Here is a 15,477-nt window from a genome sequence, read left to right on the forward strand (position 1 = left end):
CAGTTGATGGATGTTGTGACCGCATACTTGTATGGGTGACTTGATTCAGAAATATACATGAGAGTCCCTGAAGGACTCAAGATCCCTGGACCGAATTAAAACCGCAACATGTTCAGCGTCCGCCTGCAGCGGTCGTTGTATGGGTTGAAACAATTGGAAGGATGTGGTTCAACCGGTTGAGTAACTTTCTCCTGCAGAGAGGTTACATCAATAATGATGATTGTCCCTACGTTTTCATAAAGAAATCCAATGATGGATTTTGCATAATATCTGTCTATGTCGATGATTTGAACATCATCGGGACTACAAGGGACATTGAGGAAGCAATGGCTTACCTCAAGGCAGAGTTTGAGATGAAAGACTTGGGCAAGACCAAGTTTTGTTTGGGCCTGCAGCTCGAACACCTCCCTGAAGGAGTGTTTGTACACCAGTCCACTTATACTAAGAGGGTAAAGTAAAATTCAATATGAGCAAGTGCCACCCTCTTAAGACCCCCATGGTAGTCCGATCCCTGGAAGCGGATAAGGACCCATTTAGACCAAAGGGCGATGATGAGAAAGTATTGGGACCCGAAGTTCCATACTTAAGCGCCATTGGAGCACTGATGTACCTTGCAAACTGCACTAGGCCTGATATTGCGTTTGCAGTAAATCTGTTGGTAAGGTACAGTGCTGCCCCAACCAGGAGACATTGGGTTGGTGTCAAAACCATCTTGAGGTACCTACAAGGTACACAAGACCTTGGTCTATGGTTCCCGAAGAACCAAGCTCCAACCATGGTGGGATATGTGGATGCTGGCTATATGTCTGACCCACATAATGCCAGATCACAGACTGGTTTTGTCTTTCTCTGTGGTGGTGCAGCCATTTCTTGGCGGTCTGTAAAGTAGACCCTAGTTGCCACATCGACCAACCACTCAGAGATAATCGCTCTGTATGAGGCTGCATGAGAGTATGTTTGGTTGCGACGAATGATTAATCACATCCAGAAGTCATGTGGTTTGAACGTCGCTAACACCCCCACCATTATCTATGAGGATAATGCGGCTTGTGTTGCACAGATGCACATGGGTTATGTCAAGAGCAATCTCACGAAGCATATTGCTCCAAAGTTCTTTTATCCCCATGAGCTCCAGAAGAGCGGGGAGATAAATATCCTGCAAGCTAGATCGTGCGATAACCTCGCAGATCTTTTCACGAAATCTCTACCCGCCTCTAGCTTCTATAAGTGCATCCATGGAATTTGTATGAGGCGGCTTAGAGAGTTGCAGGGTTTAGGGGGAGACCAGCCCCAAAGACATAATCTATGACCGTGGTCCTAAAGATCACGAGTCGGTCCTGAAGACCGACCTAAACACCAACTGTTGTACACTTTTTCCCTTGATGAGTTTTTCCCACTGGGTTTTCTCATGCAAGGTTTTTAACGAGGCAACAGGTGCAGCATAAGCAATGCGTGTGATGTACTCTTTTCTCCTACCATTTTTTCTCACTGGATTTTTGGGGGGAGTTTTTAACGAGGCATACACATAACATAAATTTGGCCAAGGGGGAGTGTTGAAAATCAAAGTCAAAAACAGTATGTGAATATAGACTTTGAATGGTGGCCAAATTTAATGAAGGAGAGGAATTTCAAGGGTTCAAATCCTGTAGTTTTTCTATATGTATTCATCATACCCCTCTATAAATAGGGGTCACTTTCACCTTTGTAAGGCCTTGTTTAGTTTGCAAAATTTTTAGGTTTTGGCTACTGTAGCACTTTCGTTTTTATTTGACAAACATTGTCCAATCATGGAGTAACTAGGCTCAAAAGATTCATCTCACAAATTACAGGTAAACTGTACAATTAGTTTTTATTTTCGTCTATATTTAATGCTCCATGCATGCGACCAAAGATTCGATGTGACGAGGAATCTTAAAAATTTTTACGAACTAAACAAGGCCTAAACAAGGCCTAAATCATCAGAAAGTGAAATAACAGAAACAACTCTCTCTTTTCTCCATCTTTATGTGTTCTTGAGTGCGTTGTGAGCAAACAAAAAGTCGATTTCTAACACCGATTACCATTTTGCCTTTTCCGCTCGGCACCTCCCAAGGCACAGGATCCAAATATGCCTTCGGCGCCGCTCGTCGCGGCTGCCGTCGGCGCGCGCGTGAGCCGCCGCCCGAATCTCTCCCTCCTCGCCGACCGCTGCGCCACACCTAGTGCCCTAGCCCGCGTGCACGCGGCCATGATCGTCTCCGGCCGCCTCGCCGAGGACGCTTTCGCCGCGTCCCGGCTCCTGACCGCCTACGCGGCGCTCTCCCCGGATCCCGCTGCCGCCGCACTCGCGCTCCTCTCCTCCCTCCCCTGCGCGCCCAACTCCTTCATGCTCAACACCACACTCCGCGTGCTCGCCTCCTCCCCTGATCCGGCCGCCGCCTTCCCCTTCTTCTCCCGCCTACGCGTTACTGGTGCCCTCGCACCCGGCCGGCACACCTTCCCCTTCCTCCTAAAGGCCGCCGCGCGCCTTCCGCTCCCGCTCCCCGTCACTGAACAGCTCCACGCACTCGCCGTCCGACACGGGGTCCTCCTCGACGCCTACGTCGCCAATGGCCTCGTTCGGGGCTACTCTGTGGCAGGCCGCCTCCAGGCCGCGCGCAGGGTGTTCGATGAATTGCCCGAGCGGAATCCGGCCGTGTACACTACCATGGTCTCCGCGTACGCGCAGAACGGGCGGCATGAAGACGCGATGGCAGCATTCGACGAGATGGTCCGCGTGGGCTTCGAGCCCTGTGGCGCCACACTGGCATCTGTGCTGTCAGCGTGCGCGCGCTCAGCGTCGGGCGGGCTCGAGATGGGCTGTCACGTGCACGACCTAATGACGGCATGGGGTGTGCCAGTTAGCACCATCCTCGGCACGGCATTGATCGATATGTATGTCAAAAATGGTGCGATCAAGGAGGCGTTTGCAGTGTTGGACGGGCTGCCTGAGCGGCACGTGACGGGTGCATGGAACGCTCTTATCTCTGGGCTGGCGCACCATGGGCACAGAGAGCGTGCACTCAACCTTTTCAGGCAGATGCAGCAGGAGGGTGTGCCACCGAACGCGACCACACTCGTCGGGGCGCTCTCAGCGTGCTCCCACCCAGGACTGCTGGACGAGGCCCGCAGGCTGTTCAGTTCCATGGAGAAGGACTTTGGGATCACTCCAGCAATCCAGCACTACGGATGCATGGTGGACCTCCTTGGCCGTGCCGGCCTCTTGTCGGAGGCAGAGGATTTGATACGGGGAATGTCATGTGAGGCGGACACCGTGATATGGGGAGCACTACTGACGGCCTGCAAGAACCACAGTGGCATTGAGATTGCGGAGCGGGCAGCGGTGGAGATGCTGAAACTAGATCCCAGTAACCATGGAGTGTATGTGGTACTGTCCAACTTGTATGCCGAGGCTGGTAGGTGGCAGGACGTGGACAAGCTGAGGAAGGAGATGAAGGGAGCGCGGCTCTCTAAGATCCCTGGGGCAAGCACAGTTAATGGTGATGGGTCACTGGAGCAACCAGAGTCACCACCACCGCAAGGGAATGTGCTTGTCTAGTTGCCCGGTTGGGGCTTTGTCCTCATTAAGTGAAGTTCTGCTGCAACTTTGTGACAATCCCCAGAAAAGATGATGCAGCTAGGAGAATAAATGAATAATGGATGGATCAAATGCATCTAAGGGATCAATATTAGACAGCTGACAAGTGTATAGACAAATACGGAGCACTGCAACACTTCTGAGAATATGCATATCATCATCATTAGCACCGAATTACGGCAATATTAATTCGGTATGGTAAATATGCAGATGAGTTGTCTACAGAGTACAGAGGCCCAAATTCAGCATGATACCAGTACATCATCACTCTACTTTGTTGCTAGAAAATTTCTCCGAGAAATCAGAGAAAGGGAGGTCCTATACAATTGAACCATCAGCTCAGTTCTGTTCTGCAGCGAATTCGGTATTTTGGTTACTAGCAAAGCAGGCTGTATGATGGCATGTCTTCGATACGGATGACATCGTCCAGCATAAGCTCTCTCTCCAGCTGGGCTCTTGTCGACTTCAGCACTTCCTGGTAGTGGCATCACAAACATGAGATCTGTAGAAGATTTGCACTTTGAGTTGAAACATAGGATGAAATGTGCATATGCAGAACGTACATTGAAGTCCATGTAAGACGCGTTCTTGTCCAGCCACTGCTTGTCCATCACAACAAATGCAACGCAGTAGAGCAGATCAAATGCCCACTCATCCTCTGGGACAAGGAAATCAAGGGCAAGTTGTTGGATACCGATGGTATTTTCACGTGTCAGAGCAAAAGACAGAAAAAGTCAACTGTAACAGTCCTACCTGAGAGCATTTGGATAAAAATGGCTCGTACAAATGTTCTTGGCTTAGCTGTTGTTAACATTAACATTGTGTTCAGAAAATCACATTTTACAACCATACCCAGTTGGTATTGGAGAGTTTGGGTCAATGCTTACTTGACTGGAGATCGAGCATCTGCATGATCATGAATGTAATATTTACACCAGCAACTGCAAATGGGTACTCCCATGTGGCTCTGTTACCACACTGTTTCTTTAGAAGTCTCTGAAATGAGGCCTGTGGAAGTAAAATAAGATTGTTACTCACCAGCAAGACTAGAGGACATTCAAATAATGAAACAACCAGTACATAGTGCTTACGGAGAATGTCTTGGCAAAGAACAAAAGATTCTCCAGAGATATGAATCCTGCACCTCTGACACATGTATTCAAACGTCACTTGATTTGGTACTAAAAGCTGCATGCACTTCCAAAGTTACTCTGAGAAATTTTGGTTCGGATTAGTCATTGTGTACCTAAAGTCAGTTGATGGGTCTCTTCCTTGCCAACCCATGTCCTTCCACTGTTCAGATATCAAACCTTGAAGTTCTTGATCAGGGTATGTTGCATGCCAAAGAGCTTTCAGGGCTTCCTGTCATTGTTAGTAGTTGAGTGAGATAGCAAAATAAACAGACATAACTACCCAGGTGCAAAAACTACAGCCAAGCTGAGAAGTCAGCTGTAACATTTTGCAAAAGAAATGTGTACTTGCTGATTTCTGGTATATGCATAATTTTCATGATTTAGTAGTGCATAATTATATTTTTATGCTGTACAACATAAATATCCATGTATAGAAACTAATGCCAAACTGATTATGTTTAGTTCCTAATTGCCATCATATATGTATGACTCAATACCACAAAATTATGCTGCCAAGTACATAGACTGATTTAATGATTTCAGTTCTTAGAAGTAGCATTATTAAAGTAATGATGCATGTATAGAAACTTGTTAAGTACAAATGCGAGCAGTTGTCCAGGAAAACACAAGATTCCCAGCGGCAAAGAAAGGTATTTACTTATACTCTATTTTAAATCATGAAAAATAATACAATTCTTTTTGGAGCAATTGTCCTATGCAATTCAGTACTCCCCACATTATATTGACAAGCGCTAGTGCAGAGTTAATCAATTGAATGAAATATTTACCGTAGAAATCTCACCTGGTGATCTCGTCTAGATGGATCAAAGTAAACCTTCATGCGATGCTTCAATCTCTGAAGCCTTTCTTCCTACAAATTACCAGCAATTCAGAATAGAATAACAAGTAGTTTCAGTCTCATTAAGTAGCTTGCCTATTAAAGTCGTTAGCTTTACTACCTTTAACCAATATGTGATATGGATACAGTTAAGGATTTGGGACAAAAATACTTGATGCATACGAAAAGACATTCTTCAGATAATTTTTTGAGCAGGACCACCTATTTTGCTATGTCTATCCTTCAGAGTTTAAATCGTACATTGAAATCACACAGGACCAGCAAATACTCATTGGATTTTAATAAACTAATAATAGCTTAAGGGAAAAGCCCTTGGAAGTCCTTTTGAGTGGTCACTTGCTATCGTAGAAACTCTTGCATAATAATTCTAGTAATTTACTGTTAGTCTGTTACCTGCACTGGTGTGAGGTTCATGCATATTCTTTCATATGTGCCTTTTCGCTTGATGCACACACAAGAGAGGCCTCTCCCTATCCATCTCGGTGATCCACATGACGCTTCATCTGCACAAGGACAATCACGTCACATCACTTGATCAGTGAACATGAAACATGTATTTCGCATAATAGCAAACACAAAACCAGCTGTGCATATATCTATATATGTACTGGACTAAAAGTAAAAGGAAAAAGAAAAAAAAAGGTGAGCTGAGACAGAGGAGGAATATCAGAACTGGCAATTTTGGCCCACAGTGCTAGCTGCCCCAGCATCCCAGAGCCAAAAAAAATCCTCAAGGCCAGGGATCTCAGAGCTATTGACACTACACACACAATGGGGTTATAGCCTTGTAAGCCATCTTAAATACTAGCTTAGACTCTTAATATTATTTACTGAAATGGATCTATCATGATAGGATGAAGACATAGCAAGTATTTTTGAATCCTACCAAACTGATACCACCCGTAACATGAGGTTACAGTACATGACAATGTTCTTAATCCTAACAGCCGAGTTTCTCACCAACCACTGTTTTCATCGCCCAACACATCTGCCAGTGGATCTATCAGCGCCCAGATTTCCTACCAAATCCGATGCCTCCCACCGCTGAGAGACGTGTGAGCCCAACAAAGCCATGTCCAAAAGGCAAAGCAACTGTTGGCTTGCCTTGCTGTTGAGCTGATTGTTCAGAATTTGTTCTCGAAATAGTGTTTGATGTGTATCTTTGAGGCAGAAAGTCGCCATCATTTAGTACCAAAATGAGCAGGGAAAGGGATAGGATGGCAACAGATGAATCTTGCAACTCTGAGCACAACTGAAAATGCTGCCGTGTGACCGTGGCAAACATTGAACACTATGGAAACGATAGAGTAATCAGAAACTCTGAAAATTTTATTTCAGGGACTGAAATGTTATATAACAACCTAAAAAATAAAAATATTGCTAGGATTCACTACAACACAAATTGGAAAAAATAAAAGAGAAAAAAAATGAGGAAAAATACAAGCAAGACTAAGCCTGACAATGGTTTGGGTTAAAACCGGGTTTTTTGGTTTGGTTTTACTTTTGGGCTGTATTGGTTTGGACTGAAACAGGGCAGTTGAGCCAGTTTGGTTTGGGCCCTTTAAAGTGGGCTGAACTGGTTTGGCTGTAAATAATAGAGTTTGCAATAATTTTTTATTCTATCTATTTATTTATTTTTTTGCTTTTGTTTATAGCTAAATATAAACAATAACATGAGGTGCCGGTGAAATGGTGTGTTGGAAATGTATTTTAATGGGTCTAGCGCATAAGTGGTATGATTTGGCGTGGATGATTGAAGTCATGGTCTAATTTGGTTTGGATTTGACTTTCATATATATATATATATATATATATATATGTTTTGGATTGGCGTGGGTTCGGTTTGGATCTTAACCCACTGTCAGGTTTAAGCAAGACTGACACTGCAACGGTACGAGTTTTTCTTTTTAATTAATATTCTTATGGGATCAACGCGGCCTGTCAGTCTGTCAAACATGGAGACATCGACAATAATCTATACTTCCATGTTTACTAATCAACAAAGTTTCACATCTTACCGTGGGAACTAATGGCCGGCTATAACTTCAAACAAAACTGGGTACAAATATTTTGGCCCCAAGAATATGCTTTAGCCTCTGGAAAAAGGAGAAAGGACAAGAACCATGATTAGTTCCTCTAGGTTTATCCTGCCTCTCCTAGGCCGCTAAATGGTGGCCAAAAGCGACACCAAGTACTCCCTCTATATTCATAAAATAAGTTTTTTTAACAAGATTTAGGTTAAACATTAGGAATATAAATCATCAATAATTTTTAAATTGTTAAATTTAAAAATATAAAAAAACTATATAAATAGATTTGCTTTGAAAAATATTTTTATAAAAATTATCTATACTATTTTCTGATAAATATTTTTATAAAAATAATAAATTAAAGTTACACTTGTTTTATGGGTACAGAGGAAGTACAATATTGAGAGGCACATGCAGTGCGACTTTTTTTTTTACATGGAAAATCGCAGCGTCCTGCTACCAATAGGGGTAAGTAGGTGCTAACATCAATACGCCGCAAAATGACATTGGCCCCAAAAGATGAAAAGAACGCCAAATGCAGCAAAAGTCGTGAAATGAAAAAGGAAAGGACCGGTCCCGACCCCTGCAAGGATTACAACAGCTCCTGAAAAGAGTGCAAGAAAAGACGAACTGATGAATGAACTCTGCAGGAACACAGGAATATCATTGAGAAGTCATCAGCACGGCGAGGCCCACACCGTAGAGGAGAATATTCGCCGCTTCAAGAACGCCAACAAGACAGTAAATAAAACCGCGGTAAAAAAATAAAATAAAGAGAACACGAAAAAGCTGCTAGCTAGCTAGATTGAATTACGAAACGGAAGAAGAGAAGGGGGGACAAATCACAAAGGGGATTAGTCAGGAGGCGTTGAACTCACCGGAAGATCCAGGCAGCGAGGAGCCGCCGCCGCTGCCGGTGCCGAGGGCGCACCGCGGCAGCGATGTCCTGACGGCCAGACACCCGTGGTGGTGCTCCGCGGCCGGGTCCCTGTCCGCCGCTGGCGCTGGAGCCGCTGCCGCAGCCTCCATTCTCCGCCTTGTAGTAGCAACTAACGGTTTTCCTGCTGCCGAACGTAACCCGGCGTCAGCCGGCCGGCCACCTCCGCGCGGTGGGCGGACGGGTTCTTCTCGCGGTGCCGAGGAAGATGGGAGGAGCGCGTGAGAATAATGCGGAGGAAGAAGCGAGAGAGGAGAAGGTGCTGGACGGACTCGGGGCGGGCGGCGGCGGCGGCGGTCGTCGGCTCGTGGCGTGGTTGGGTGGCGCTGTTCCGGGGAGGAGCACGTCGCGTTGCGGCTTGTCGCCACGCCCCGGTGGCACAAGGACTCCAATTTAAATGTCCAGCTTTTAGTTTTTTTTTAAGTTTTCTATTTTATTGGGATCCCCTCTCTGATTGTACGTCTCTCTCCCTACCTTATTTGTTCTCGCACAAAATTAGGGTTAAATATACTTACCCCTTGTTCTCGCACAAAATTAGGGTTATATATACTTAGGCCTTGTTCAGTTCATCCCAAAACCAAAAACTTTTATTCTTCGTCACATCAAATTTTATGACACATACGTAGAGTATTAAATATAGACAAAAATAAAAACTAATTGCACAGTTTGCCTGTAAGTCACGATATAAATCTCTTAAGCCTAGTTAGTCTATAATTGGATAATAATTGTCAAATAAAAATGAAACTGTTACAATATCTCAAACCAAAAAAATTAGTAACTGAACAAGGCCTTATTTCCTTGTTATGTTTATGTTCTTATGGTGGGACCAGAGTCCTGTGGGCCAGTGGATTGGATCGTGGAATTTGAATTTGTTTATTTTATTGTTCTTCAATTTCTACTTTAGGCATAGTTTGGAGTGTATGAGTTTTATAAGAATTAGTTTGATTTTGGAGATAGTTTGTAATGCAAGAATTTCAAAACAACTAACCCAATTTCGTAGTGAAAATTTTTGGCAAATAAAAAAAAATCCTACAATTCAAATAGGACCTTAGGCTTTTGCGTTACTACTCAATGTGTGCCAAAGAGAATCACTACTACAAAAAAGTTGTTGGGATATCGAAAATCTCAAAGCTTCTTCGACATGGTGGAGCTGGAGAACTTTGCTCACAACAAAGTCGGAAAGGGAAAACATGAATAGTTAGATAGCCCATATTTATATAGAAGAGTTAACGGGTCATTTTTTTTTACAATTATTACAAAATGCCATAGGCCTACCATTGCCAACTATATTCTCAAGATAATCGAGGTTACAAAAGGAATTACACTATCCCGTGACATTAAATTCATTCAAGCCCTCACATGAAAACCCTTGTTGTTGTGTCCTTCGTTGTTTTTTGTCTTCAACTCAAAGTCAACTCCAAGAGCATGCATCGGCGAACGCTGAAGTGATCCTCAGTACTACGAGGGTGGCACTCTTTTGTAACACTTTTGGAGGCTTGGGTGACTGCTCAAGATAGGCTTGAAGCATCTTTCCGCCATTGTAGGTGACGCTCTTCGTGTCGTTGTCCTTTGGTGATCTATCTTAGTTTTTAGTCTTCAGTCTTCTTCAAATATAACAATTCTTGAAAAGGCTATATAGACGGTCTGTCACCAAAGTGGATGGCCCACCTTTGTGCTAACTCCCAACAATGATGATGTTTTAAAGTATTTTGATAGTCGGCTTTTAATAGTGTCTATTAGTTTGTAGAAACCATGTGACATGACCATTGGTTGTAAAAACACATGTTGTGATTTATGAAATGGCAGTAAAGAATGTTTATTAAAGTCTAATAATAGCCTATAGAAATAATTACATGGGAGTCTCTTAATAAACCGCATGTAGAAATGTTATTATGGTGGATCTCTTTGTGAGCTAGTACTTATAATAAAGGAAAAACCATAGTCAATTTCCATTTGAGCTCGACAATGATATGTTTAAAGTCCAAATGGAAAATATGGTTGAGTTATAGCTCATTTCAAAAAATCGTATTCATGACACACATCGCCAACTAACATGTATAATACACAACATACAATATACAACATATGTATCGGTAATATTATTCTAACTACATCCACCAAGTATTCATTTCAACATGAGTTACTCAGATTATAACATGTGACATGCTTCTGTTACTTCCGATACAATGCATGCAAGGGACATTACTCATGTCTGTGTTCTCAATCAGTCTTGCAAAGACCAATATAAGAGAAAAAGAAGGTTATAAGAAGGAGAAGGACATGGAGGAGGAGAAAGAGAAGAAGAAGTTAAGGGTTGTGCCAGCCAATAAAACCACTAGGGTTAGCTTCAGTATCATGAGTTAAACATACTAGTTAATAGTCAATTGGTATAGCATTTTCAAAAGTCTATAGGGGTCAACTGATCTCGATGATTAAGTCTAAGTCTGTCCCTAGAAGGAGCATAAGAAGGAAGTGGAGGAGGAGGAGAAGGAGAAGGATCCAATATCAGTGGTGGTTGCTAGCTTCTAATCTAGGACCATCTCCATGCATGTCCCTCTCAAGTCTCAACCTCATATGAAAGCAATAGATCGTCCACTAGAAACATTAGCAGCCACCAAACTCGACAAAAGCAAACAAAAAACTTGAAAGTCAAACAAATAAAGAACAAGAAGAACCAAAACATCATATGTAATCATCTTCCACTTTGGAGACTAGAAAAACTCTCATGGTTCTTTTTTTAGTTCCTACCCACAACCAAATTTTGCTCAACCCACATTCACACCATGCCTCCCTTGCTGGTCGTGGTGTGCTCCTCCAGCTCCCATATAATTCCTCATTTTGTGCCATTTTTGGCTTTGGATCACAAAAAGAAATTTCCTCTCCCTCTTCCTTTATGTTAACCAAGGACTAGAAGTAGTGTTGGTGCTCGCTCAACTAGGTTTAGGAGGCAATTTATTTTCTTTTTTTTCTGAGGAGGGCTGCTGCTAAATTTCCTTGGCACCTTCCTGGCACGTTAGCAAATTAAACAATTGGTCGAGAGAAGGAAACGATATTTGCACATTCAACTCTATTTATGGACCAACTATGAAAATAGTGCAGTTAACTTCAGGCAGCCGGTCAGTCCTCGAGCTTGATTTTTGTGGAATTTTGGATGCGTATGTGTAAATTCATTGGTCAATTCAATAAGGACCGACTGAAATTATACCCAAAAACAAATTGCACACAGTCATATGAATTTTGATTTTTAGTGTTAGATAACCAAACTTTGAAAAAGAACCCAGAAAATGATTCGATCTGTTCTCTTTCCAATCCAGTTAATTAGGGGCTGTTTAGTTGGTGAATTTTTTTTTGGTTGGCTACCGTAGCACTTTCGTTTGTATTTGATAATTATATATTGTTCAATCATAGTCTAACTAGCTAGGCTTAAAAGATTTGCCTCGCAAATTACAGGCCTATAATTTGCGAGGCGAATCTTTTAAGCCTAGGTGAACTATGCAATTAGTTATTTTTATCTATATTTAATACCCCATGTGCTGCAAGATTCGATGTGACAAAGAATCTTAAAAATTTTGCATAAATTTTCAGGAACTAAACAGCCCTTTAATATACTGGGGCCGTGTTTAGTTTCTGAAGCGAAAAATTTCGCGACACTATAGTACTTTCGTTTGTTTGTGGTAATTATTGTCCAAGCATGAACTAACTAGGCTTAAAAGATTCGTCTCGTAAATTCCGACCAAACTGTGCAATTAATTTTTATTTTCGTCTATATATGTGTCTAAAGATTTGATGTGACGGGAAATCTTGAAAAAATTTTAGATTTTAGGTAGAAGTAAACAAGGCCTAGCTAGCAGTTTCCTAAAACGTGGGCCCAAATTAGTCCAACTGGGGAGTCAAAGCTGTGTGTTCCCTGTTGCACTCACAAGCAAGACTGCGCGCAACATAGTGGCAGGGGACAAACATTATTGTGCCCAGCTGCGGGCTACATGCACGGCACGGCAGTGTCGCCGATCGATCACCGGATGGCTGGCTGGCTAGCTGCACCGCGTAAACGAGACAAAATAATGGTCCGCGCATTGCCAGCCTCTGCTTGCCTGCCTGCCTGAGCCCTGAGGGCTGAGGCCAGGCCATAGCTAGAGCGGCCATACGCATGATGATGCATGCATCTCCTCCGGCCGGCCGTTGCGTGCGCGTAGTAGGCCTAGGGCTTTGTTTAGTTCACCCTGAAAACAAGTTTTTAAAATTCTCTGTCACATCGAATCTTGTATCACATACATAAAACATTAAATATAGACGAAAACAAAAACTAATTACACAGTTTAGCTGTAAATCACAAGACTAATCTTTTGATCCTAGTTAGTCTATGATTGGATAATATTTGTTACAAACAAACAAAAGTGCTACAGTACCGAAATCTTTTCACTTTTCGGAACTAAACAAGGCCCTAGTACGTCCAGCAGCGGCGCATGCGCGCGTGGTGCTTGGCCGACATGAGTGCCGGCCTGCAGCACCCTTCACAAGCAATCGGTCCGGCATACGCGACGTACAAGTACAACAGGTACATCAGATGCCCTCCCTGGCCGTCAGCACCAAATACAAGGAGGCAAGCATTAAGTACTATTTTTCTCTCACAACACAAACTAACGAACAAAACTTTCAACCATAATTTATCCGCCAAACGAACTTACCTGCCTTATGACTCCCTTCGTTTACAATAAGATGCGCCTACAAGGTTTATGCAAGCCAATCTAGTTTAACTTTAATTAATAATCTTAAAAAACAACTTTAATTGAATTTATAAATAATATTATTAATATTTATCTGCATCATAAATATAGTACTTTTTGTATAACTTTGGTCAATCTTCAAATCATTTGAGTCCTTAAAAATGAGAATTACATCTTTTTATGGATGGAGAATTGGAGATAGAGAGAGTATGTACTCTATCTCAAAAAGGTACAATTTTAGAACATCGATCAACCAAACTATTTCAAGTTTTGGTTAAGTTATATAAAAAAGACATTAATTTTATCATATTAAATAACCATTATTACATTTATTATGAAATATATTTTTATAATATATCTAATTAGAGTCTTCAACGTTGATATTATTTTAACTCAATTAAACTTTTGTTCAAAAGAATGCAATTCTCACAGTTAAATAAATCCACTAACGCTCGTTCTTGTCCCAAACTCTCGGCCTCTTCTCTCTCGCCCTCTGCTTGGATGAGGGAGGACCACACCGAGCCCACAACCTCATCTTCTCATCATGGAGTTAGTTACCTTTTTTTTTGAAACAGGGAACTTTCATTACTCATTGGCACAAATCGTTAGCGACAATTACATATACACTTTCGGATAAGGAACTAGTAACTAAATCCTCACCCTCAGTGCATAAGAACCCCAAAGCCGCCGATCTATGTGCAGCTTGATTACATTCACGACTCACGAAAACGCACTCATGGTTAAGAAAGTTTGATCCTAAAAGCGACTTGATTTCCTCTATCAGGTGACTCACAGCTGAATCATCATATTCCCTGGAGTTCACGGCCTTGACAACTTCCTGTGCATCCGTTTCAACAATGATGTGGCCTATGCCCATGTTCACTGCAAGCTGAATCCCTTGAAGGCATGCAATGAGTTCCACATGGAAAGGGTTACGGAGGTGATTAACCCTCCCTCTTCCAGTGTTCACGACCTCGCCATCAGCATCCCTGATGATCACACCCCAACTGCCACTGTGTGTTTCCACCAAAAAAGCAGCGTTGCAGTTGAGTTTCAGGGTATCCATCAGTGGTTTGACCCATCTTCTCTATTGCCGGATTTGGTTCAGATGAGTGTCAATGGTGGTTGAAATTTCATACTCCTTTGCATACTGTTCTACACATCTCGCGAGTAGTTGGGAGCATCTCCGTCTTCCCTCCTCCCAGATTGCATTTCCCTCAGACCAAGTGAACCACAGAGCGATGATCATCAAGGTTTTTCTCTTTTCTGTGGCCTTTAGTATAGCCTCAACTGCTTCCTGGGCAGACTGAATCAGCGCCAACTGAGCTCTTTCAGTTTCCAATCCCAACAATCCCCATAGACGTACAACAGACTGTCATTTGAAGAAAAGATGAGCACCATCTTCATTGTTATGATTACAAACTGGGCATTGGGTATCAATTTTCATCCCTCGGTTCACCAGGTTGCATCGCAAAGGATGACTATTATGAGCAAATCGCCAAAAGATGTGCTTTATCTTGTTCGGGCACTTCAGCTTCCAGATTGCTTTCTACGGACTTTGTTGGTTCCCGTTACTGCTCCCCTGGTTGCCACCGTTATTTGCACACCTTACTCGATCCTCCCGAGCTACTTTATATGCACTCTTCACACTGAAAACACCATGCTTATCAAAGTGCCAAGCAAGAAAATTCTCTCGGCCCTGATGGATATGAAGAGCTAGGATGAGATTAGCATCCTCGGCCCAGAAAGTATCACGAACTAGTTCAGCATCCCAGTTTCCAGTGTAAGAGTCAACTAAATCTTTAACTTCTATTAGAAGTGAATGATGCCTTGGGGTAATCGGTCGTCTGGAGAAATCCCTTGGAATCCATGGGTCTGACCAGATTTTGATCCCCTCACCATCACCAACTCTCCATATCATACCCTTCTTCACCACCTCCAGCCCGCTCAGGATACTTCTCTAGGAGTATGACATACCAAATTTTGGCTTCGCCTCCAGCACAGAGGAGTTTGCAAAATATTTTGCTTTTAGGATTCTAGCGTAGAGGGAGTTAGGTTGCTGCCACAATCTCCAACCCTATTTCACTAACATGGCCATATTAAAAAGATGGATGTCTCTGAACCCAAGGCCCCCTCCTCTTTCGGCTTAAGCATTTGCTCCTTGCTCAACCAGTGTAT

At 42.8% G+C, this 15,477-nt stretch overlaps 2 protein-coding genes across 4 annotated transcripts; one reads left to right on the plus strand and one right to left on the minus strand.

Moving 5' to 3' along the window:
- Nucleotides 2,060-5,229, plus strand: LOC8155325 (pentatricopeptide repeat-containing protein At5g66520). Its single transcript, XM_002489085.2, has one exon. The coding sequence runs from the start codon at nt 2,108-2,110 to the stop codon at nt 3,575-3,577; it is 1,470 nt and encodes a 489-aa protein (XP_002489130.1). The 5' UTR covers nt 2,060-2,107; the 3' UTR covers nt 3,578-5,229.
- Nucleotides 3,754-8,959, minus strand: LOC8155635 (ELMO domain-containing protein A). 3 transcript variants are annotated; one of them, XM_021461626.1, is made up of 9 exons: nt 8,517-8,959; nt 6,002-6,111; nt 5,552-5,620; nt 4,863-4,978; nt 4,708-4,762; nt 4,504-4,624; nt 4,370-4,417; nt 4,180-4,274; nt 3,754-4,091 (listed from the first exon to the last, which is right to left on the minus strand). In XM_021461626.1, exons 1-9 carry the CDS (start codon nt 8,665-8,667, stop codon nt 3,993-3,995), a joined length of 864 nt encoding a protein of 287 aa, XP_021317301.1. In that variant the 5' UTR covers nt 8,668-8,959; the 3' UTR covers nt 3,754-3,992. The 3 variants fall into 3 exon arrangements, with proteins under 3 accessions (XP_021317301.1, XP_021317302.1, XP_002489147.1); XM_021461627.1 differs by lacking the exon at nt 8,517-8,959 and adding an exon at nt 6,569-6,599; XM_002489102.2 differs by lacking the exon at nt 8,517-8,959 and adding an exon at nt 6,282-6,523.

Source organism: Sorghum bicolor, chromosome 5, assembly GCF_000003195.3.
Source record: "Sorghum bicolor cultivar BTx623 chromosome 5, Sorghum_bicolor_NCBIv3, whole genome shotgun sequence".
NCBI lineage: Eukaryota > Viridiplantae > Streptophyta > Magnoliopsida > Poales > Poaceae > Sorghum > Sorghum bicolor.